General features: G+C 40.8%; 4 protein-coding genes across 5 annotated transcripts; 2 read left to right on the forward strand and 2 right to left on the reverse strand.

The window, feature by feature from the left end:
* Positions 1-274: 274 nt before the first annotated feature.
* On the forward strand, positions 275-7204 carry LOC131671117 (uncharacterized; the record flags this gene model as incomplete). Its single annotated transcript, XM_058947318.1, has 3 exons — positions 275-350; positions 3532-3783; positions 3966-7204. Coding segments are annotated over 3 exons (390 nt in total), but the record flags the coding sequence as incomplete, so codon positions are not given.
* A 2639-nt stretch (positions 7205-9843) lies between these two features.
* LOC131671147 (gustatory receptor for sugar taste 64e-like) lies at positions 9844-14587 on the forward strand. Of its 2 annotated transcripts, none has more exons than XM_058947355.1 (12): positions 9844-10060; positions 11163-11236; positions 11404-11554; positions 11625-11743; positions 11812-12012; positions 12089-12198; positions 12275-12445; positions 12834-13006; positions 13183-13345; positions 13433-13534; positions 13621-13719; positions 14462-14587. In XM_058947355.1, exons 1-12 carry the CDS (start codon positions 9963-9965, stop codon positions 14507-14509), a joined length of 1509 nt encoding a protein of 502 aa, XP_058803338.1. In that variant the 5' UTR covers positions 9844-9962; the 3' UTR covers positions 14510-14587. The 2 variants fall into 2 exon arrangements, with proteins under 2 accessions (XP_058803338.1, XP_058803339.1); XM_058947356.1 differs by having other exon boundaries at positions 13433-13522.
* A 585-nt stretch (positions 14588-15172) lies between these two features.
* LOC131671146 (gustatory receptor for sugar taste 64a-like) lies at positions 15173-20590 on the reverse strand. Its single transcript, XM_058947354.1, has 10 exons — positions 20258-20590; positions 19366-19563; positions 19070-19301; positions 17937-18072; positions 16280-16485; positions 16079-16170; positions 15790-16010; positions 15552-15723; positions 15377-15466; positions 15173-15308 (listed from the first exon to the last, which is right to left on the reverse strand). Exons 1-10 carry the CDS (start codon positions 20576-20578, stop codon positions 15237-15239), a joined length of 1740 nt encoding a protein of 579 aa, XP_058803337.1. The 5' UTR covers positions 20579-20590; the 3' UTR covers positions 15173-15236.
* A 341-nt stretch (positions 20591-20931) lies between these two features.
* Positions 20932-22044, reverse strand: LOC131671125 (small ribosomal subunit protein uS14m). Its single transcript, XM_058947327.1, has 3 exons — positions 21950-22044; positions 21514-21654; positions 20932-21408 (listed from the first exon to the last, which is right to left on the reverse strand). Exons 1-3 carry the CDS (start codon positions 22022-22024, stop codon positions 21226-21228), a joined length of 399 nt encoding a protein of 132 aa, XP_058803310.1. The 5' UTR covers positions 22025-22044; the 3' UTR covers positions 20932-21225.
* Positions 22045-22099: the final 55 nt, after the last annotated feature.

Consider the following 22099-nt stretch of genomic DNA (forward strand, 5'->3'; position numbering starts at 1 on the left):
AAAGAAAACAACAAGAGTCATTTCCTAATTAAATGCACAAGCTGGATTACCAAATGCCTCTCTGAAAGAAATGCAAAGTAAAAAAGGACCCGCGCATGCTGCAAGCACAAAGCTCTTTGTGAGGGAGAAGGCACGCGAGAGTTAATAATGAAGAACAAACGAACGCAGAGCGCGCGACTTTCTCTCTCTCTCTCTCTCTCTCTCTCTCTCTCTCTCTCTCTCTCTCTCTTTCTCTCTCTTTGTAATTTCTTCTGACCTGCGTGTAAATGTTCAGGTGAAGCAGCGCAAAGTGGAGGCCAACGTCTCCGTCGCCAAAGGCCTGAGGAAGCTGAAGAGGCCTCGCGTCCAAGGTACAAATATTTCACCCAACAAAGCAAATCTCATCACCTCACTGGACTAACCCGAAATAACCCTCTTCCCTGACTTTGTTCTGTATATTTTTTTCTTTGGATGCTGTTTTTTCAAATTCCCGTAACTTGCACTGCACACGCTGTATGTACAACTTGAGCAAGGGATCGATAGGAGAGACGTTTGAATTTTCATAGCTTGCCTACTGCCTCGTTCCAGGTTGTACGACACGCTCGAGGAGATTGTATTGTAGTGCGTCGGCGAGCCCTCTAGCGCGACACTTGGGCTTTTGTTACCAGTACCATTTTTTCCCCGTAGTAGAATCCCGTAGTCGAGGCGAGGCAGGCTTATTTATCGAACGTGGTTGCTTGCTGCTTGGCATTGAATTGCATATCCGCCCGACCGGCAGTGAAGCTCTCTCGCGCTTTATACAGTTCCCCATGCTCGATTCTTGCTCGGGGACTGGAATGTTTCGATGCTAAAGCGCGCTGAATGACCCAGCTGTAACGTATTCGCCGCGCGAGGCGACGAATCTCGACGAAAATCTTGGCCGTGCCATTTTCGAAAGGAGGCTCAAATTGCACGCGCCAGGCATTTAAGTAAAAACGCGGCTCTTCGTTCGGCAGACAAGTGGTTCTTCCCTTTCGACGCAAACAAGGTCTCTGAAGTCCAATGAGTCCGCGCTCGTTGATCTACCGCACCCTCGCTTTCGAGAAAGTTCGATGCAGAACAAAAAGAAGAAGGAGACGAAGGTGCTTATAGCAGATCGATAGGCATAGGCAGAGCATCGTCGAAGCGTGTCGCCATTTTCTTTTGCCATTATTTTGGCTTCCTTCCTCATCTCGTTGACCTCGTGATATTTGTCCGCCCACCGTATTGCCCTCCGCCTCGTATTGGCTTTCCCTCGCACGCACACGGGACTCTCTTTTTTCTTTGCTGTTTGCCCGAACGAGACCAGAGCAAGCTTTTTCTCGCAAAATTAATCACTCTTACTCTCGCATTCTCTAAGTTTGCCCTCATATAAGGATTTCCATGGATTTGTTTTCTTCCTATTTTCGCGAGACCGAACAAACAAATGTATTTCCTTGTTGATCAATTGGCTTACTTATTATATTTGTGCGCTTATCTCCGCAAGAACATCATAATCCCCGTAATTTTTTGCGAAGACAAGGGAATCCCTTATTCGCGAGAGAGAGAGAGACAGCGATAGTAATTTCGCAGTTGTAAGAGTCGGTTTTGCAATTGAATAACAGCTCATCTGCTTCAAAGCCTTTCAGGCGTATTACCTTATCAATCTCCGGCAATCTTAAAACACCTTGGCAGTGTCCCCCCTTTTTTAAATTTTACATCTATTACTTACCCAAACAAATTAACTTCCTTGCCAAGTGTGCTAACGTAAATCCAGCTCGTTTTTGTCACTGGCAAAAGATTGTCAATTGTGCTTTCAATGTACATGAGTGCGGTTTTCCATGCACGCGCATAACTGCCTGTAGCAAAGTTTTGCTCTTTCTCTCTCACGTAACGTTTAAATTTAGTTTGAATGGTGTTTTTGACGAAGTGTTTTGTTGAGGCGTGCCCTACTTTCCAGCGTTGCGTGGCCTCTTCTCCCCCCGCAATCACAACGGCATATATTGAAAATTTTCCAAGACATACTCGTACAGGCGATGCATTCTCTTGGTCGACGAAATTTTGCGATTGCGTGGCTTCGTTCGCGTTGGAAAAATAAACCCAAAGTTTTGCTTGATTCTAATTCTGGAATAAATTGCCGTGATTATAGATTACGCAATTGACTTGACGGAAACTTTCCTAAACAAACTTCCGCATGTACGCTGTCTTTCACGGAGGGAGTATGAACTTTAATGAAACGCTGATGTGGAAGGAAACAAAAGCCATGAGGAACAAGTAATTACAGGTTTATTGCCTTTCGCATTTTTACCATAACTAAGCCTTCGGAAAGTTTTGCGATTGACAGTTTCAATCGGCTGTTTCATACTTGGAAGTAAATTATTCGGTACCTAGTAATATACGCAAATGCGCTTATTTAGACTGAAATGATAAGCGAAAATTACATAATTATAAAATTATACTATTGGCCGTCGGGTAATTATTTCAGGAGGAGAGGGGGAATAATGGTAATTACTATAATCGAGATAATTGCAAGCTCAATATACCTTTATTAAATGTATCGAAAAAGGGTACGAAATTCAGTATTATCGCTGGTAAGAGCTTTTGAACAGATAAATATCGCTACGTAGAATAAAATTAGTGGCATTTTTCGTCCTGTAATAATTGCTATTTCTTTGCCTGACATTCGAAGGACCTGGCACAACTATTCAATTTTCCAGATAATTACTCTTCTGCAGGGTAAAGCAATTAACTTTTCAATTGCATTTCACTATATATAACTTTTGGAACCGACAGGTATAACCAAGCTCCTGAGATATTTTTACGAATGTGTATACCGAAAAACAAGCCAAATCTCGTAGCTGAAAATTATCAAGTCGTTTTTATTTCGTACACTATGAACAACAGAACTATTAAAAGTGTATTTACAAAACGAAATATTTCTCGACGATCATTAATTTCGGGTAAGAGTACATTTTGCGGTCGAACATTCATCAACTATTTCAATTTTACAGTCGGAATATGCATTTTGAGATATGAAAAAAAATAATTAAAATGAAAATGTTTCTCGTTGGAGTGCATCTTAAATACGATCACGCTGTGTTCTTATAAAAGAATAAACATCAGTATTCTTTTTGATAGTTATTTTGAATATTTGTTTGGACAACTTATCGATAATAATGATAACGAGCAAATGGCGAAATGACGTTCTAAAAGAACGAATGGTAGAACCTGTAATATGCCTTTTCCGTAGTGTAAAATGTTGCAAACAATTAAAATAATTGCTCACTGTAAAAACGTTCAATGTTTTTATACTGTGCCAAAAGAAGTTCTAGCTAAAATAAAGTCAACATAATAACACCCGGCTATCAATCCATCCGTTGTCAAATCATCAATAATCTTCGCGCCAAGCTCTGCTATAACAAGGCTCGATGCTACGTAATTGCGAATTGTAAACGATTGTCGTTCCTACGACAGGAGAGACTTTGACGACTTTATTAACCGATATGTCGCTTGGACCGAGCAGCAACTCAGCGTTGATTTGCATTGTCATTGCAGTGTGCAAGAAGGTGCTGAGGATGCTGTCGCAGGAGCAGTCGAGTGGCGAGCCGAGGCCCGAGGCGAGCGGCGCTACGGCTGGTTGCAGCAACGGCGCGGAAGCCGCTGCAGCCTTCATAACCGGCGAAGGCTCGGAGGAGTTCTTGTCCACGGGTCGTACTGGGCGCAGGAACGCCATGCCCGACATACTCGGGCAGCACGCCGAGACTGCCACCGGCGACCTGCCGCAGAAGCTCGAAGCCCTCACTACCGGTTGGTATACGCCCGCTTTCGCGCGAGCCCTCGCGTCTCTACGGGAGACAGTCGACTCTCTCGACTGAGGCGCGAGGCCCAAATGGCACGTACAAGTGGAAAATGCTACGCTCGGTCAGGCTGGCCGACAAGAAAATCCGTTCGAATCGAGGCTCACGCAAACCGACGTCTTTGTGTCACAGAGGCAACGAGGAGTAGTCAGCCGGGGGAAGCGGGACAGTCGCAGCAGCAACCAACTGGCTGACACGATGAGGCGAAAAGCCGAGCCTTGTGAACAGCCAAGGAAGAAGACGAAGCAGCAGTAGCAGCATCGGCGGGGGTGTGCTTTTGTAAATTGGATTGCGTGGGATAGTATTACACGCACGCACGTGTTAGAGAGTGAGAGCGAAAAGCGAATCAATGTCGAGTCTCGTCAACTCTCCCCTTCTCTCTTTCTCTCTCTCTCTACCTCTCTCTCTCTCTCTCTTTCTCTCTCTCTCTCTCTCTGTATTTCTTCATCGACATACTCGCGCGGGCACGATCGAGCGGATTTCTTCGGAAGGCGATTATGTGATAGTTCAAAGCGAGTAAATGGCGATCGATCCTCGCGGCGCTTATGCCTGCATACTTTTGCAGCCTCTCTCTCTCTCTCTCTCTCTCTCTCTCTATCTACCTATATAGTATTATAACGATCAATGTGTTTCATTAGTTCTCTCTCGCTGTCTCGAGTTGTACGGCTTTTATTAAAGAGCGACACGAACTACACGTCGAGAAGCTTCAGCGTGCTGTCTTCTCCTTCTGCTCTTCTTCGTGCATTCCTCCATGCTCTTATTTTTTTTAGCGAGGAGGGAGAGGATTGATTACGGCAGAGGATCATAACAGTTGGATTGGCCGTTTTGTATTTTTATCTCGAGGCTCTCTCCCCCTCCCTCCCCCTCGTTTTTGTTTATGAACGGGTGGTGCTGCGAGCAATGCGATTGCCCATTTTTGTTTACCGACAGTATTTTGTTTCCACGTTCTAATTCTCTCTCTTTCTCTCTCTCTAGGACTATATAGTTTTAAGTATACGAGAAAGAAGCGTACAAAAGCTTTCCTGTTCTTATTTTCTATTACATAAGGTCGAACGCGCAAGCTCGCGAGGGCTTGTAATAGAGCGAGCATGCGTATGCTTACAAGGATTGTTACGTTATGATATACATACGCCCTTGGAACGAAAATGTGAAATATATATATACTTCGATTATGTCAATTTTTTTCTATCGCTGTTGATATTGTTATTACCTTCTAGTTTCTTTCTTTTTTTTTGGCGAATACCATTCATTAGTTTTATGTAAATAACGATGTGTAGAAGTAGGACAACGCGTTTGATATAAATAAATTAATTAGCATGACAATATATTTAATTGCGCGAATGAAGATTAAAATTAAGCAAGTATAATAACGAGAATTTAATGTAGATTTGTACCGTTATTTATGAAAATGACAGTGTTTTTTAATTACTTTACAAATGACGAGTGATTTTTCGATTTTTATCCAGTCGAGAGGAAAATCTTTTTTTCTTTGTAATATCGCATTTTTGTTGTTGAGTGACAACGCGAGTAATAATTCGATGTAGCAATTTATAAATGTCTCCAAAGGAGTAAACCAGTGTGTTATCGAGTCCAAACAACTTTTGTAATATAATTTATTAAGGGAACCGATCTCAATATAGCGAACTCAATGTAAATCGAGATTTTTATTATATTCGTCAGAGAAACAAAACAAGCACACATAGCGCGCGCGCGTCTGATTAAATTGGTGGAATCAATGTAATCATGGATTCGAGTTTGCGAGAGATCATTTGGAAGAAGGAAGTGATTGTGCAAGAATGCGCGCGCGAGGGAGAGAAAAGTTTCTCTCGGCGACAGTGTGCACGGATGGAAGAGCGGAAAATGCTCGCGGCAGCAAACAAAACTATAAATTACCGTGAGAAGTCGAGAGTGACCTCGGAAAACTCGGCGGCGTCGCAGTGGCGGATTTTCATGCGCGTATGTTGCACCCTTACGACATTCAGTGTTTAAAAGTTGGATTCACGTCGTTATACGTATTACCGACTGAACTAGCGGGTAATGATGTATTCGACGAAACTGAATTTATATCCACGAAGATATAGATCCATATTTACGCCTTCCCGGTTGATGGCTCATTTTATAATTACATCTATTTTTTTCAAAGATTTATCGAATTCAGAAATGTCAAAGTATGAAACGATAAGTACACGATTGAAAATAAAAAGATCGATAGTTATTTCATGTCCACAATACGGCATCAAATATTACAAAATTACGTGTATTTTATGCAAAGATAAAATGAGTGAATATTGAGACGTCGCTGTGGCGCAACTTCAACTTCGGGTACGAATGATTTGCTCTTGTAAATACATTAACAAAAAATATGTTTTTCATGTATCATATGCACCATCGACACACAAAAGCACATTGCGTACACACAAATACACAAGTCTTTCTGCGAGTCTCGCCGGACGATTCTCGTATTTCGCGTGAAATCACTTTCATCTCCGTATTTTTTTTTCGATATTGTAATTTCCGGTGCTGCTAATATGTCCAGTGATTATTGCGAAGAGTCAATTCTGTTTATCACACGGAGACTCATCATCGAGTATTAATATCTGTCAATTGAAGTGGCCACGTATTGTTATTTGGGACGTCGAACTTTGTACGCGCGTCAGCGTGCGACAAAACGATATCCATCTCGTTTATTTATTCATGCCCATTTCGAATGGGTATACGCCTGAATTTCCCAAATGTTACCTCAGTTTACGGTAACTTGATTTATCGCGGAGAATGTTTTGGATTTGCTTGGTTAATAGGATTTCAAAACTCGGTGTTTGATTGATAGTTGCAACGACGACACTTTCAGCGTGTGAGAAAGCTTTTATCGATCTATATTTTCATCGACAGGTTTTTTATTATTTTTTTTATTTGTTATGTAAATTTTTAATGATTCTATATCGACTGTATAGACAAATTGTAAATATGGATATAAATATGGATATTAATTTTTAAAAAGTGACGAAGTATAAGCATATCGATCGATTGTTATGAGGTGCCGACAAGAAAAAAACAATACAAGCAAATCCAATGATCTCCGTTTTAAAACGGCGTTTTAAAAATCCAAAGATGAAGCTATGTAATCGTTTGAGCGTGCCAATGGATGGATTTGTAAAAGTTATCATTTAGTAATAAAAGTAAAAAAAGGCGTCCATGACATCGAAAATAATCAATTGAGTGTGTCTCGACATTAGTTATTAAGTCTCATTTTGTTCCGTTATGTATTTTTTGACATAAGTTTTGGTGAGGAAGATGAAAGAAAAAGCAAATCGCTAGTCTCTAGTGTTTTATTGTTCGTAAATAATAAACGACAAGCGCCAAAATAAATACTCAAGCCAACACAAAAACAACCTGACTGATTTTCATTTGTATCCCTTTAGCCCCGCCTCATATTCCATCGTCTGTTTCTTTATTTTTAGCCAACATGCTGCCTGACATTGATATGAACAAGACTTTCACGCGTTTCGGTTTTTCATTAATTTACCGAAGAAAAATAAGAAGTATGGGTCTTCCCTCAGTTTTTATTAATTTCACGCTTGCTCTCATCGACAGATGACGATAGAAGCTCGTCGATAGAACTGGAGGTACGTCAGCAGTTTCGACAACGATAAACTAGCATCGTGTTCCAGCGAGTCATCGTTCGGCAGTAAGAATAACTTGCAAGTCTCCTGTTGAGAGGGGAGCATAAGAAAAAAAAAACTCGACTTTATTTCGACGCTACATCCGCTCACCGTTATTGCAAAATTGCTTACAAGCGATTAAGCTCGAGTATTATCGGCTATCCACGACATCGCAGTTTCTCCGCGATTAAACTCAGCGAATGAGCGTGTCGTATAATGCAATTCGGACGCGAACACACGAGAGTTGTGCGTATGATGTACGAGAACTATCCAAGGGACTATTACGTCGATAAAGTCTCGGTGCTCGCTGCAGCGTATCGATTTATTTTCCTATTCATTTTGGGGAAGCATTTAGCGCACAGATAATCAGGATTGAGTGATAGATTATGCTGGGGTCGAGGTTATAACTAGAGGACTTATTAGTTGGGACTTGTTCATTGATAAAATGTTATGCTAAGCAAGCGGCATAAGTTCATGCTTCGTTGAGCTTATAGTATCTTTTATAAACATTGAAAAATGAGATGAAAGCAGATGACGATTATTTTTTAACGTCGTTTTACATATAAAATACTTCACGACGACTTTGCAACCATGAATATTCATATTTTTCTGCAATATTCTAGATGAATTTGCTCGGAATCCTATGAACATCCAGCGGACTTTGTGAACAGAAATTTTTAAGCACCGAGTAGACAAACGCGACGTTGAAAACATGACAATCCTATTTCGCCGAGAGCGAGGAATCGTGGTAATAAACAAATGCCGCATATCCTTGAATCTTCGCCTCGGAAAAACTAATAAAACAAAATCCACCCTTTGAGGCAATTTTTCAACGTATGACCTATGTTAGACCACTCGCGTATACACGCGCGTGCAAATGTGAAGAAAAGTCAATAATCGAGCATCGATGCGTACGAGGGGAGGGGTTTGAAAACAAAAGAAAGAAAAAAAAAAAGGCTTTGATACGGGATTTTTCATTTTCATGCGTATCGCCGTTGGCTGCGCGTCAAAGGTGGCTTTATACATTGTGTATCGGTGGCGAAGCGCGAGCCCGTTTTATCGAGTTATTAAAGCGACGCACCAGCAAAGTGCGACACGGTAAATAAGCTTCTATACGTTGCAAGTAGGAATATATATGCCTGTACGTATTCTCGCATGACTCGTAAAAATGATATTTCTTTTAATCCGCAGACTTTATTTTTCAGCGCTCAATTAGATTAGTGCGACTGCTTATTAAGGAAATATGATGAAGTGCATTGCAGCGAGTGAAACATTGAACGCGAAAGGAGAACGGAAGGGAACGGATCCGACGGCAAAAATTTGCATTATTTAAAGCTACATTGTTTTTCCATTGCGAACATTGAGAATAAAAAAGAGTAGGAAATAATGCAGTACTCGTCAAATATGAATGGTTTGTTTACGTAGCGTGCCAGTAGTAGAAGACAGAGTATAGTCAGGCAGCTTTCACACAGCGTACACGGCGCTCGACACGTTTACACCTGTAATGATTGCGTGCTATTTTGCCCCACTTTTCTTTCCGACGGATTCTTCACGACTGAAATAATAAAAGCACGCGGTCATTCGTTATCGGTAAGCGTCAATTTAATCAATCGTTAGCAATTAAGAGTTCACGTGATATGTCTACTGTGGATATTCCTCGACCAAATTGTCGGCTACCAGGACTCTAATGCTTCGCTTCTCCGCGATCTTCCCAGTAGCAAGGTCGCGTTACTTCGATACTTCATAGCGATAATTGTACTATATTAAAGGTGAGCGGTTGAATACACAGTGGCTCATAATTGCAGCTGGTCGTCGGCAAAGTCTTAAACGCGTGTCCGGCTGAGTAATGAACTTTCCAGAAGGCCGATACACGTACGCTGAACCTGTAATTGGTGTTCGACCGCGACAATTTATATTGCGTTTTTGGTCGACAATTGACGTAGGCTCTGACGGCCGAGCAACAGCGATACTTTAGATTCCAGCTGCGCCGCGCGGAAAACCAAAAAATAAATAAAGCAATCCCCGTCGGCCATTTGAGAGCCTTAAAAGTGTCCGGGGAGGCAAAGACAAACAGCGAGCTCGCGCAGTGCAAATGAAGACATCCAGCGAACGCGCGTGCTGGCTCGTCCTATACAGGTAGCTCTATAGCATGCCCGCCAAGATTAATCGACGAGGAGGAGTGTACGCATTTCTCGTCGTGGGCATGTGCCGTGCAGTACATCAAGAGCTTCCAGTCGCATCGCTCTCTCTCTCTCTCTCTCTCTGTTCCTTTCGCGAAGACGCGCCGATCAATCCGTCCCTTGAGACTTTGTCGCGCGCAGTTTCGCATTGTGGTAATTGATATGGGGCGTTGTTGCGCACGCCCAACGACCGAAGGAGAGGCAGCGAAGCAGGTAAGTTAGAATGCGAATTGTCAGACGCTCGATGATGCGTTTGGGGCTGCGGGACATCGGACATTTCAAGTAGCACGATGAGGTCGTATCGCATCGAACCTGCCAAGTCGACGAGTTCTCAGCCGACCGTTTGGACTATTACCAAAAGATCGGCCAAGGCCAATGGCGAGAACAGGTAGCTATTTTAAAAACGAATCTAGCCTCGCGTTTGTTCTTTTTTTTATGCTTTGCCGACAATCTTGCGAGTGTGCGTGTTAAATGAAAGCTTAAAAGCTGTATCCACAGGACAATGCGCGCACTATACTAAAATTCAGACGGTCGATCATTCTCTGAATTTTTTACAATTTGCGCAATATTTCGTGGACAGCGATCGCGAAAAATCATAAATTTGTGCAAATCCCAATTTGTCACTGTAATTTTGTTTGGAAAAGCTACTCGATTTTGTCGTAATCTTCGGTGCACTCTGAACCCTTAATTCTGATAGATGTTCCAGTTTCGGCGACGAATATTAATTGCCACGGAAGCTGCAATAACGTTGGCACAGCATTATGAATCTTACGAGGGAAATGAAATTTGCCGTGAAGCCCTTAGCGCTTGAATTATTATTACGGGATTGAGTGCTGACGCAAGATGGGCAATCCAAGGCGCGGATAATCCGCTGCTCTCGGGCAAAGGATAAAACGTTGATCTTTAATGCGAGTGCTTCGTATTTCTCAAACTATCCTCCGTTTCATCGGCGGTCGACAAACAAAATTGCCCGAGATTTGCGAATCAAACTGCAATTAGCGGAACGGGCAGATCCGATGCGCGCGACGAGATAAGAAAAATGGCAGGCAGTAAATAAGTAACAAAATGATAAAAGATAAATGACAGCAGTCAAGTGCTAGTCAAACGACAAGCAAATTGAAGCGCAACACGCGACGCGTCACTTTGAAAAACAATAGTAGAGCCGTCATTGGCGCGTAACTTAACTTTGCAAAAGAAATGGCGAGAGCCCGTTATATTAACGAAGGTCGACGTGGCGAACTGGGGGAGCGAGGGAAAGAAAAATAAGAGAGTACTCGAGCTCTTGGGCAAGGATTTGTCGGGCCGACGCGAGCTATGAGACTATTGAATTGCGCTGATGTGTTTGCCGAGCGTCGATTGGAGAGAGAGAGAGAGAGCATAACGAGTTTATCTTGCGCTTCGATCGAACTTTTCCGCGCGAGCGGATCTCCGCGCTCGTGCCAGTCTAATGTGCGCCCCTGACGGCGCATCATGTCCGAATTGCATTTCAGGAACGCCAAGACAGCCAATTCGCCGAGACGCGCCAGAGACGAGTCTCTAAAGATGGACGCCATGCCCGTTGACGGTGAGTTGTCTCATATCTTGATCGCGGGATCAACGGGGGCTTTTGCAATCCATCGCGCGAAAAGTGACTCCGTCGAGAATCGCGTCAGATTCGGAAAGAGCGAAGTCGGGCAGGCAAACAGCGGCAGCCAAGAGGAAGAATGAAAGCCTCTTTTCTCTATTCGAAAGTGTCAAGACCGAGCGCCTCGAATTCCGGAGCGAACCTGATCGAGAGCGCAAGAAGTTTCCACTGCGCCCTCAGGCCGATCATCGTGCTGGCGCAGGTGTTCGGTGTTTTTCCGGTGAGCGGTGTCATGTCGGCGAGCGCCTCCAGTCTGAGGTGAGACAATTCAGCCCTTGCGCTTGCTCCTCGAAGATTTGTCACGCCGAGACCAACATTCCGATCGAAGGTTCACTTGGCGGAGCGTGAGAATCGTGTACTGCGTGGTGTCGGCGACTGGCTCGATCAATCTCATAGTGTTTAGCATCTACCGCCTGGCAACGACAGCCATCACTTCCAGCAAAACAAGTAAGGCACAGCTGCGCGGGCGATGCGTGCGACGAGGACTGGCCAATCTGGGGATTTTGGGCGTGCAGGTAATTTGGTGTTCGCCTTGACGGCCGGGACCACGAATTTGCTGTTTCTCAAACTGGCGCGCCAGTGGCCGAGCTTTGCCGTCTCCTGGGAGAATATGGAGCGCGAGCTCGCCGCCCGACACAGCCCGCACCGGCAGAGCTCCCTCAATCTCGCGCTCAAGTTCAAGATACTCAGCGCGGTCGTGATGGTGCTCGCGCTCGGTGAGCTTCTTTTAGTTTCTTTCGCTTGAGCCTTGTCAAGCTCCATTTGGATCAACGAGAATGGCCTGTCCGACAGTGGAGCACACTCTGTCGATTCTGTCGGGATACTTCAGCGCGCTCGAGTGCGCGAGCATTCGCGGCGACCGGAACGTCATGGCCACTTATTTCATGTTGCAGTTCCCAGGCGTACGTACACAGCTCCAATAACAATGCCAGCTTCGCGAATAACTCATCCTCTCGTTTCTCTGCCCTATGTTTTTAGATGTTTACCCATCACAACTATGCATTCTGGAAGGGATTTATCGTCCAATTCATCAACTTTCTTAGTACGTTCTCCTGGAATTTTATGGACCTTTTTCTTATCCTTGTTAGCGTCGCCCTCACCGACCAGTTCAGGCAGCTCAACCACCGACTCTACTCAATTAGGGGCAAGGTAGCTCTACCACCTACAGCCTTCACCAGAGGCTCGTCGTTTCTTATCAGCTTGCGCGCGCGAGTTACGCTGCCGCAACTGGAGAACAAGCAAGTTTGCTCCGTTCTCTCGCGCGAGCGAACCAATTTTACGCTGATGTATGGCTCGCTAACGGCCCGAACATTCGAACGCGCCACTTGGTCGCATCGCGAACAAATTACAAGCAATAAGACTGCTCCGTAATGGTCGTTATCCGATTTACGGTGTCGTGAAAGCGACTGAGTCGAACGACTCCGCGATGCGTTCCGACGCGTCGTCTCACGGCTGCTCACACCTTGTCCGAGTCGAGCTCGTGCATCGCCAAAGTTTTTCATCCAGTCAACGGTAGTTGAAATAAACATGTAATTAGTACTGTTTCATGGTAAAGTCGATGCCTGACTGGTGGTGGGCCGAGGCGCGCATCGACTTCAATCGACTGGTCACGATGACGAGACGCGTCGACTCCAAGATCTCCGATATCGTTCTGCTCTCTTTCTCCACCAATCTGTACTTCATCTGCATCCAGCTGCTCAACTCCTTCAAGTAACATTCGTGCCGCTTTTGTGTCCTCGCGCGCCAGCAATTTTCTACGTCCGAGCAAGCGAGCCGAAGAACGGCGCTCGTCCGACCACGAGCGTGCGTCGATATTCGCGAAATGGCGTGCTCGCGACGAGAAAATACGAAAAATCGGGCGCGTACACGTGTCGATTTGTTCGCAGACCGATGCCGAACGCCATCCAGACAATCTACTTCTGCTTCTCTTTCGGCTTCCTGCTGTCGAGGACGGCGGCAGTGTCGTTGTACGCGGCCACGGTGCACGACGAGTCGCTGCTGCCCGCGCCCATACTGTACAGCGTCTGCAGCGAGAGCTACTCCAGAGAAGTAAAGCCAAACTCGCGGTTCCAAGCTTCGCGAGGCGAACGGTAACCCTACTAACGGCTCAATCCGCTGTGTCTTGTGTCGATACAGGTGCGCAGATTTCTGACGCAAGTCACCACGGATAACGTCAGCCTCACGGGAATGAAGTTCTTCTCGATCACTCGAAGCCTCATTCTGACTGTAAGTACGTTTGTAAGTACGTTTATCGTCGCACTATACAGTAGTACGTACAAGAAGGTGGTCGATCGGCCAAGAGCGTGAAAGAACGACGTTTACAGGTCGCCGGTACTATCGTCACTTACGAGCTTGTGCTCGTTCAGTTCAATGCGGTGCAGTCGGATCACCAACAGAACTCCAACATCACAAAAGTTTGCGAGGTGAAGTGAGAGGCTTGCTTTTTTTTCCTATATGCTTTCACACAGAGAGAAGACGTGCGTGTGCAGTGTGCTCGTGCGCGCGCCTGTGTCTCGGAGAGAAAGAGAGAGTGCGCTCATGCGTATTGGCATTGTCGCAATGAGCAACGGTTATATCCATTCGCTTTTGCATTATAGGTTCTCTGTGTAATAGATGTAGCTTATCGAGCTCCCCGCATCCGACTTCATTTAACACTTATTGTATATACTTATCGTTTTTATTTATTTATTTTTTTAATTATCACCTTTACAAATCACAAACTGTTAAACAAGTATGCAAAGGACTGTAGAGAGGGGGGGGCTGGAAAAGGTAATTATCATTGTACATATAGATAAGTCACTGTTACGGTCTTAAATAATTGTATTAACAGGTACAATATAGGAATATTAATTTATTGATGATAGTAAACGAATCTAAAGAAACAAATGACGAACGTGAGAAAAAATATTTCACTGTGCAATTTTCACAGTTTAATTTGTCCAAATGAATTTGCAGACAGTTACAATGATCAGAATCTTAGTTAACCTCATAACATTTGTAAGAATTATCAAGCAATTTTCAAAATCTTATAAAGGCAGTCATATATTGCACACACTACCATCACACGCTGCTGCTGCTGCTGCTTCTTAATCCAACACTAAGGTTTTACAATCGAGGAAAACATCTGCAAATAGGTATAAAGAAAAAAGAATATCTTTGTTTCAGTCCGAGGGAGCGTCGTCTTTCACTGACGCCAAAATTGAAGAGTTTTAAAAATGTATTTAACGGATTGCATTGCAGAAGAAAACAAATATTCAATAATGAATTTCTTTTTAAACGACATGAAATTTGTGACCATTAAAATAATTCATTTAAATATATTTTTGTAACATATTTATATTTATGTCATTAATTACAAAAATCCTAAATATTATAATTGAAAAAATGAATTTGTTAACGCAGTTTATGTACGCAAACACGTCGTCTTTTCATATCTCTGCTTTAAAATTGAATGTCATATTACCTGTCAACGTCAAATAAATTAAATTTCATCTATAATCTATATTGATATAGTACGTAAAAGATATACATGAATAACAATTGTTATCTTATCATAGAAATAAGTGTCGTGAAAAAAGTGCCGAACAAGAGGAGTATACTCTGATGAGTATAAAGCTTTCAATGTTTATCGGTATTTGAAAACTTGCTGGTAATAAAATGATAATCAAAATAATTCACTGATCCTCACACTGTGTTTTCAATTGATCTTATTACAACGTACAAGCGCTAATATCCCCACTACATTTGGAGATTTATCCTGAAACTGAATTAATTTTTAAATTGGAGCGATGAATGGATCTTATTCCTTTCTATATGTTTATTCTTATCTCATTTCGTTTACATTATCAGGGTGAGCACGATTTGCATTTTGAAATTTAATCCAGTTGAAAAGGATGTTTGTGAATATAAATAAAAAGGTCTCTTATCGCTAAGTCCCAGCCTAATCATCCCTTCTGAGAGCAACATTGAACTGCAAGAGAACGACCTCGTACGTAACAATCGCTCCGGCAACCTGTATAAATGCAAATCGAATTACAATTGGATAGCAAGAAATTTCAATGAGGGATCGAGCAAACTTACAGCGAGCATGAAATTACGGGTAATGGAAAAAAATCGATGACCAGTCAAGGCAACGTCGTCAGTGGTAATTTGCTGGTGTAGTCGTTGAGCCTACAATGGGACAGAAAAGTTTGATGCAAGAAGAGACGCAACGAAATCATTCCACTGAAACATCTTAAATTGGCTCTGTCCTTACTTCTAAATTGTAATTCATCGTTGGACAATTATAGAGGGTTGGAAGTATGACTTTGCATTGGTCGTTGATGCGAGCACACAATAGTGTGACTGCCGCTGTTCTACCAATTAGAAAAATAAACGACCCAAAGAAGTAGATGGAGTTAACGATGTTATTGCCCGTATGGCTTGGCCTGTGTGTAATTGCAGAAGAATCGATAAAAATATTACAAATATTTTCGGATGTGAATCTAACTTACGTAAGTCCGTTAAGGAGTTGCAGGCAGATGAAGTAAATGTTGTTGCCGAAGGACAAAAGAACGATACCGGAGATCTTGTTGTCGACTTTCTTGACCAGGGCGCTCAGCACCGCGTAACTTTCGCGAAGTTCTTGCCAGTCGGTCGAGGATAGTTGGGCCGCCGACACTCTGGTAACCCGCTCGTTCAAACACTTATACCTCTCTGTTAGTCCGACCGATATCTAAAGTTTCGCAAAGTTAAAGATCATATTCAATGGTATCGTGTGCTTGGCGTGCGGATCGATCTTACCAGCATGATAAACAGATCCGTAAAATTCCACGTGAATGTGGAGATCTTGCTCACTATGAAGATGAACAGTCCTAGAGTGAAATTGTAGCTCACTAAAAATCATGAAAAAATGAAAATGTGGAATTCAGCTTTTTAATATACATTTTTCTACTTTTTTAACTTTCTTAAACCCTTAATTATTAATAATTAAGCACTAATTACCATTTTTCACAATGAAACTGTGCGACTTGTTGGTGTAAGAGATAAGGAAGTCCTCGAAAGAATGATTACGATCAAACACCTCCACCGTCGTGTTATTAACCATACTAAGAATATGTTCGATCAATGCCAGGCCCAAGATTATCCCAGCGATAAGGTTGAACCTCCAACGCAGTGCTGGCCTTTTGCATTTAGCTATGCCAACGTGACTGGGAAGGAATAAGCTTTAGAAAGCACTTGTTGCAGCAACGTATATTCGTTCTATTACACTTATACGGTTTACTCGATAAACAAATTTTCCAATTTTATCGCTCCGGAGAAAAAAATTATAGGATTGATGGAAAATCAACGTCAAGTTAAACCTGCGTTGCACAAGATGCACCCGATCTAATAGAAACGTTTAACGAGATTTAAGGCTGAAGTCTGAAAAGTTTCGTGTTATATCGCAAAATACTCCGAAAGATAATTTTTATGCGCTATAAAATAACAATCAACTATACAATAGAATAATAGAATAATATTTTATAAGAATGTATAAAATTTCATTCTGATTTGAATTTGGCACATTTTATCGACCGTTTCATTTAATAAATAAAAAAAGATACATTACGAAAGGATATAAAAACATATTTACTACCCTATCTACGTGCGAAAAGCTTATATTTTAATGTATACCGATGAGCTATTAATACGCAAATCAAACTCAGCGACAAGATTACAAAGCCGTCGAGAGCAAAACTTTTTTCGAGAATAAATTTTATCCCTCGATCAACACCATTCTCTTGGACAAAAAAGAAATAAACATTTGGATTTGTTTTAAACTTCGTCTTCGAACGATTCTCCAGAAAAAAACGTTACACACACACAAACGCAACGTTTCATCAAGATACACGACATTGTTGTTTTTTTTTTCATTTCGATATAGCTCGAGCTTGCGATAAGCCACTCGCGCTCGTCGAATTAAGTTTGCGCTGGATTAAACTCGCGAGCCAGCCTGTTCCATGATTATAGAGAGCTTGCGCACGACTTTGCGCTCTCGCGTGTGCATGTTGTCGTATTTATTGTTTTTCCATTGACGCGCACCGGCTTTGCCGTAGAGATATATACGTTCGCTCGATAATTCGTACGGTAAATTATTTTCATACGATTTTTCAATTTAAATAAGGGTTCTGAATGAAATATACGAGATATTGACGTGATACGACTCTAGTAACTTTAATCACATATATTTATAATATGATCGATGGAAATATTATGTTATATTAATTAATGACGGGGTAATACTTTGAAAACTTTTTGATGAACTACATTACTTTTAGAACGATTCGGAGCTATTCGACGTATTATTGCTTTTCAGCATTGAGCTGCTTATGTTGAAGATTTAATAAAATATATCCGCAGTGATGAAAAATGTGATATAAAATAGGATTATCTCGTTAACAATGATTTCAGATCGCTTTATCGCTACTGTCAAATCTACTGTGTAATGACGAATGTGTATTCAAATTTTACTAGTCAGAAATATCATCCTCCGTCAAAAAAAATCCTTTACGTTGAAAAAGCTATAAATTCAATTACATCTAGAGATATATAGCTGGGTCATTTAATAAAATAAAAAAACATTAGTAGAATATAGGAGAGAAAAAAGAGCACATTTTACTTGTCAAGAAGTCGTTCCATGGCTCTCCAGTCGTACTGAATTGAAATCCATCGCGGGCAAAGTCGTAAAAACATGATGTTGCCAAATAGACTATTACCGTAAAAAATTGCTCCCGCAGTAGCATCTGCTATTCCTCCTGAAATTTAATAAAAAGACCAATGTTGTATTTGAAATCTATATCATTTTTTATGTTTTTACCGAAAATCGCTATTCTTGAAAATTCAATTAAGACACTTGTTTTTTGTTGCTCAAAATTCCCTATGGCATTTCCTTTTAATGAAACGATGTTCGTAATTAACATAGAGCCGATTGTCCAAACAAACGAGCAATAAAATTAGTCGCTTCTTATTTCGATTGAACGACTATATCGTAAGTAGGGCTGCTATTTCCGTACGACCGACAGATGCAATTCATTAAAACAACCGTGAATGCGGCATTGTTGCCTTTGGCTCTCTCTGTTATACTTGTAATTCGCAGAAATAGCTGAAATTTCGTTTGTAATGCTGAAAGCGACTGTGTACCTCGCCAACCACTGAGCGAGCTACCCACGCGCAAGGTGAGCTTGCGCGCGCTAATCGAGAGGAGCGAAGATGAACATCATTACGCAAAGACACTTTAAGTAAACTCGCGCGAGAACTTGGAAAGCATCGCGATTTCAATTAGAGAGCTAGAAATTGAAAGCCAAATCGTTCGCGCCCTTTAGAACGCAAACACATCTTATCTTTTCTGTCGACGGGACTTGTGAAATTATATTAGCGGACAATTAAACGCTCGAGCAGTATTGAAAGAGGTAAATATTTTACGACGTATGTGGCTAGAACTTATACATTCTAAAAGTACTGCACGCCTACGTAATTTCTTTTATTAACATGCCACTTTTCGTAACGCGTTGGCAACTTTATTGGTAATTTTTTTAACTTTTGCTCACGATGTCAATATAGTTTTCAATACTAGTGCTATCTAAAAGATGCTATAAATTCCTGAAATGCAATTTTGCTTGCTAATCGATAGAGTCGTGAAACTTTTCTCCAATCGATCTCCTCGCGATGACGCATCTCAATTAAACCTTACTTTTACCTTTCCGATTGACAGAAAATTATAACAAACAGTAAACAGAGAAATCTGATACTCGCCATTGGTCGAGAAGCTATTAGCATTAAGTGTCTTCAGTAGATGTAACACGGATATAGACGTCATCACGATAATTGCCATCAGTATAACGTAGCAGTAAATGACACGAGGAGATAATGGTTTGAAAACGAATCTCCTCGCTGAACTCGCACGTATGCCGGTGACTGGTAAAATCCCGAAAAATTGAGCTATCATCAGGATTTTACTGATGGCGCGATGAAAACATTCGGGATCCTGAAAAAAAAGGCTCAATGTCAAACTCACGAGGCAGACGAAAAATGTCAATGTAAGTACTTACGTTGTCATTGGGAGAAAATCGACCTGCATTCTGCGTGGGACGTGGTTTGACGACATTAATTTTCGACAGCTGGGCTTGTGACTTGAAAATTCGCGAATTGCCATTCGTCGAGCTGCCAAATATCGAAAGCATCTTACTACCAAGATGCCTTTTAGGAACATTTCGGTTATGCTTGTATTTGGCGTCCACCGGCATTACCTACGATTTTAAAGCACGTAGTAAAATTAATTTCTAAGAAAGCTTTTTTCCTGTCTCTTACTTGCGGAAGCGACATTGGCACTTTTCTTAATTAATCATCTCGGGATGATAATATGCATGTCACGACCTCGTTAATTAATACATGAAATAATGTGATAAAGTTTCGCGCAACTGTGTAGACAGCGGTAATTAGTTGTTTACTGTCAGCTCATTTTTCATATCATAACGTTAAACGAATAGTGGTCATCCCGCATTCGATGTTTAACTTATACGTAGGAAATTAGTGTTTTTCTTTCAACAGCTAATTGACGTCAGATCTATCTGGGCGTATTCTTTATAAAAATAGCGTTTGTTTCCAAGTTATTCGTGAAAATTCCAAAAAAGTGAATGCAACTTATCAGCTCAATTAGAAAACTTAAATCATTCATTTTTTTACTAACCAAGTGATCATTTCTTTCACGAATATTTTTACCACGCTGTTTTTTTAGATTACTGTAGTTCGGTCGTTGCGTTATTACCTCACGCCATTATTGAAATATGGAGTGAAACGTGTTTGAGTCGTGCACTAAAATAAAACTACGCAATTTTGATTGCAGCTTCCGCACTTTAATTCACTCAACATCTCAAAGCAATTTTTTCGCGAGTGAAAGACAAGACGTCCAAATTCGTTCCAAAGGCACAAGTGCTTGCGTACCTCATCACAAATAGTTATTTTTTGCAGCTTGCAAACATCATCCAATTTAGCTTCGTAATGCATGTGAATGTGTTGTGCTATCCCCGACCCTTTTCGTAATGTAATTTTCTGCAATCCAGTTTGCGAACGGCGAGGAATTTCATCGCAAAAAAGCACCAGACTAGTCGTTCGGAGATTTGCGCGACCAGTCGACAGCCTGTAAAAACGGATACTACGAGTCTGTCGCTTATCGCGCCTTTTCTTACTCCTGTAGTGGTGCGCAGCGCATGACTGCACGTATAGCCGCACTACTTGTTTACACCAGTAAAAACGAAGCCGCATCACAATAACGAGTCTCTTTGCTGCACATTGATGCACTCTTCTTACTGTATATGTTGATATGTTGCTTTTATGCTTTTCAAGTGTCCACGACTGTGATATATATGTATATCGCTGAGCTTTTTCCTTGTTTAACCACTCGTTCGATCTCGAAATAGTTTGCTATCGGTAATTATATTATAAGACTCTAATTCTTATTTTTATTGATTTATTAGTAAAAATATTAATTGGATGTTCTACGAGTTTATTGAAATTGTTGAGCCTTGTTAGATTCTTGTTTTAAAATATTCAATTATTTCTTACACAAAATCTTATTTTAATTGCGTGTTTTGAGTTTTAACCATAAAATGACATAATCAACTACTGATACTAAAAGTAGAATTTTTTCAATTTTCGAAGATTTTTTTATTCATTTATTTGGCTAAACAAAACAAAAATCACAGATTCATTTAAATCAAAATTTAGTCTCTTGAAATATTCTTTGAGAATATGTCTAATATAAAATTTCTAAATTATTATAAGAGTATGTAAACTTTTTAATATAACAGACAGATGAATAAATAATGAATATTTTAATTTTTGTAAGAATTAATGTACACTTGTTTTAATATTTCATATTGTAACGTTCATTTTTTAAAAATTCATATAAACTACCAAATCGCTCTCTGGATACCAGCCAATTTATTGTAATCAGCCAAATGACGGAATATTAATCTAGAAACTCTCCATCTTATAACAGTACCATGACCTCTTGATGTAACTACACAACGCATTCTTAATTGTCTTAGAGCAGATTGACGAGGAATATTATCAAATCCTTTACTGGCCAAATCCTGTAATTCAATTACAAGTATAACATAACTATTATGTTAAATTTGAAGGAACACTGATTTGTTTATAAATAAATCAAATTTGTTATAAACAATAAATAAACTAACTCTTATTTCTACAGGAAGAATATCATTCCTCTTCATAGAAACTAATCGCAGTCTTTCTTCAGCATAGTCTTTAGCTAGTTTTCTTCTTTTCATATCTCTGAGAGTCTTCCATTGAGTCCATTTATTTCTTACTTGTTGAAACTAAACAATAAAACAGGCTTAGAAATAAAATATAGTTTTTATCTATTTATATGAAGTACATTCAAAAGTTTAAAAATATGATTATGTTTATGTAGAGCATCAAATTGACAAATAAATGTATTTTATTTTTTATGATTATCAATAAGTCTTTTCAAATTTATTTGTTACTTGAAAATTAGAATTACATAACCTGTATAGAACTGTATTGTATCAATATGTATTTTAAAAAAACAAATGTTATTTCTTTGTTGATGTATAGGAATATTGTCTAATTATGTATTTTATTAACACTTACTCCACAAGTTGGTATTATTGTTGGCCCTGTATAAATTATTTTTGATAAAACTGACGTTGAAATTAAAGACGACATATTTCTAATATAGTAGAGACCGCCACAGTCGAGAATCAAAACACCTGATAGGAAATAAATTTGAAAATTATTACT

Source organism: Phymastichus coffea, unplaced genomic scaffold, assembly GCF_024137745.1.
Source record: "Phymastichus coffea isolate CEN01 unplaced genomic scaffold, Cenicafe_Pcof_1.1 PCOF00119, whole genome shotgun sequence".
NCBI lineage: Eukaryota > Metazoa > Arthropoda > Insecta > Hymenoptera > Eulophidae > Phymastichus > Phymastichus coffea.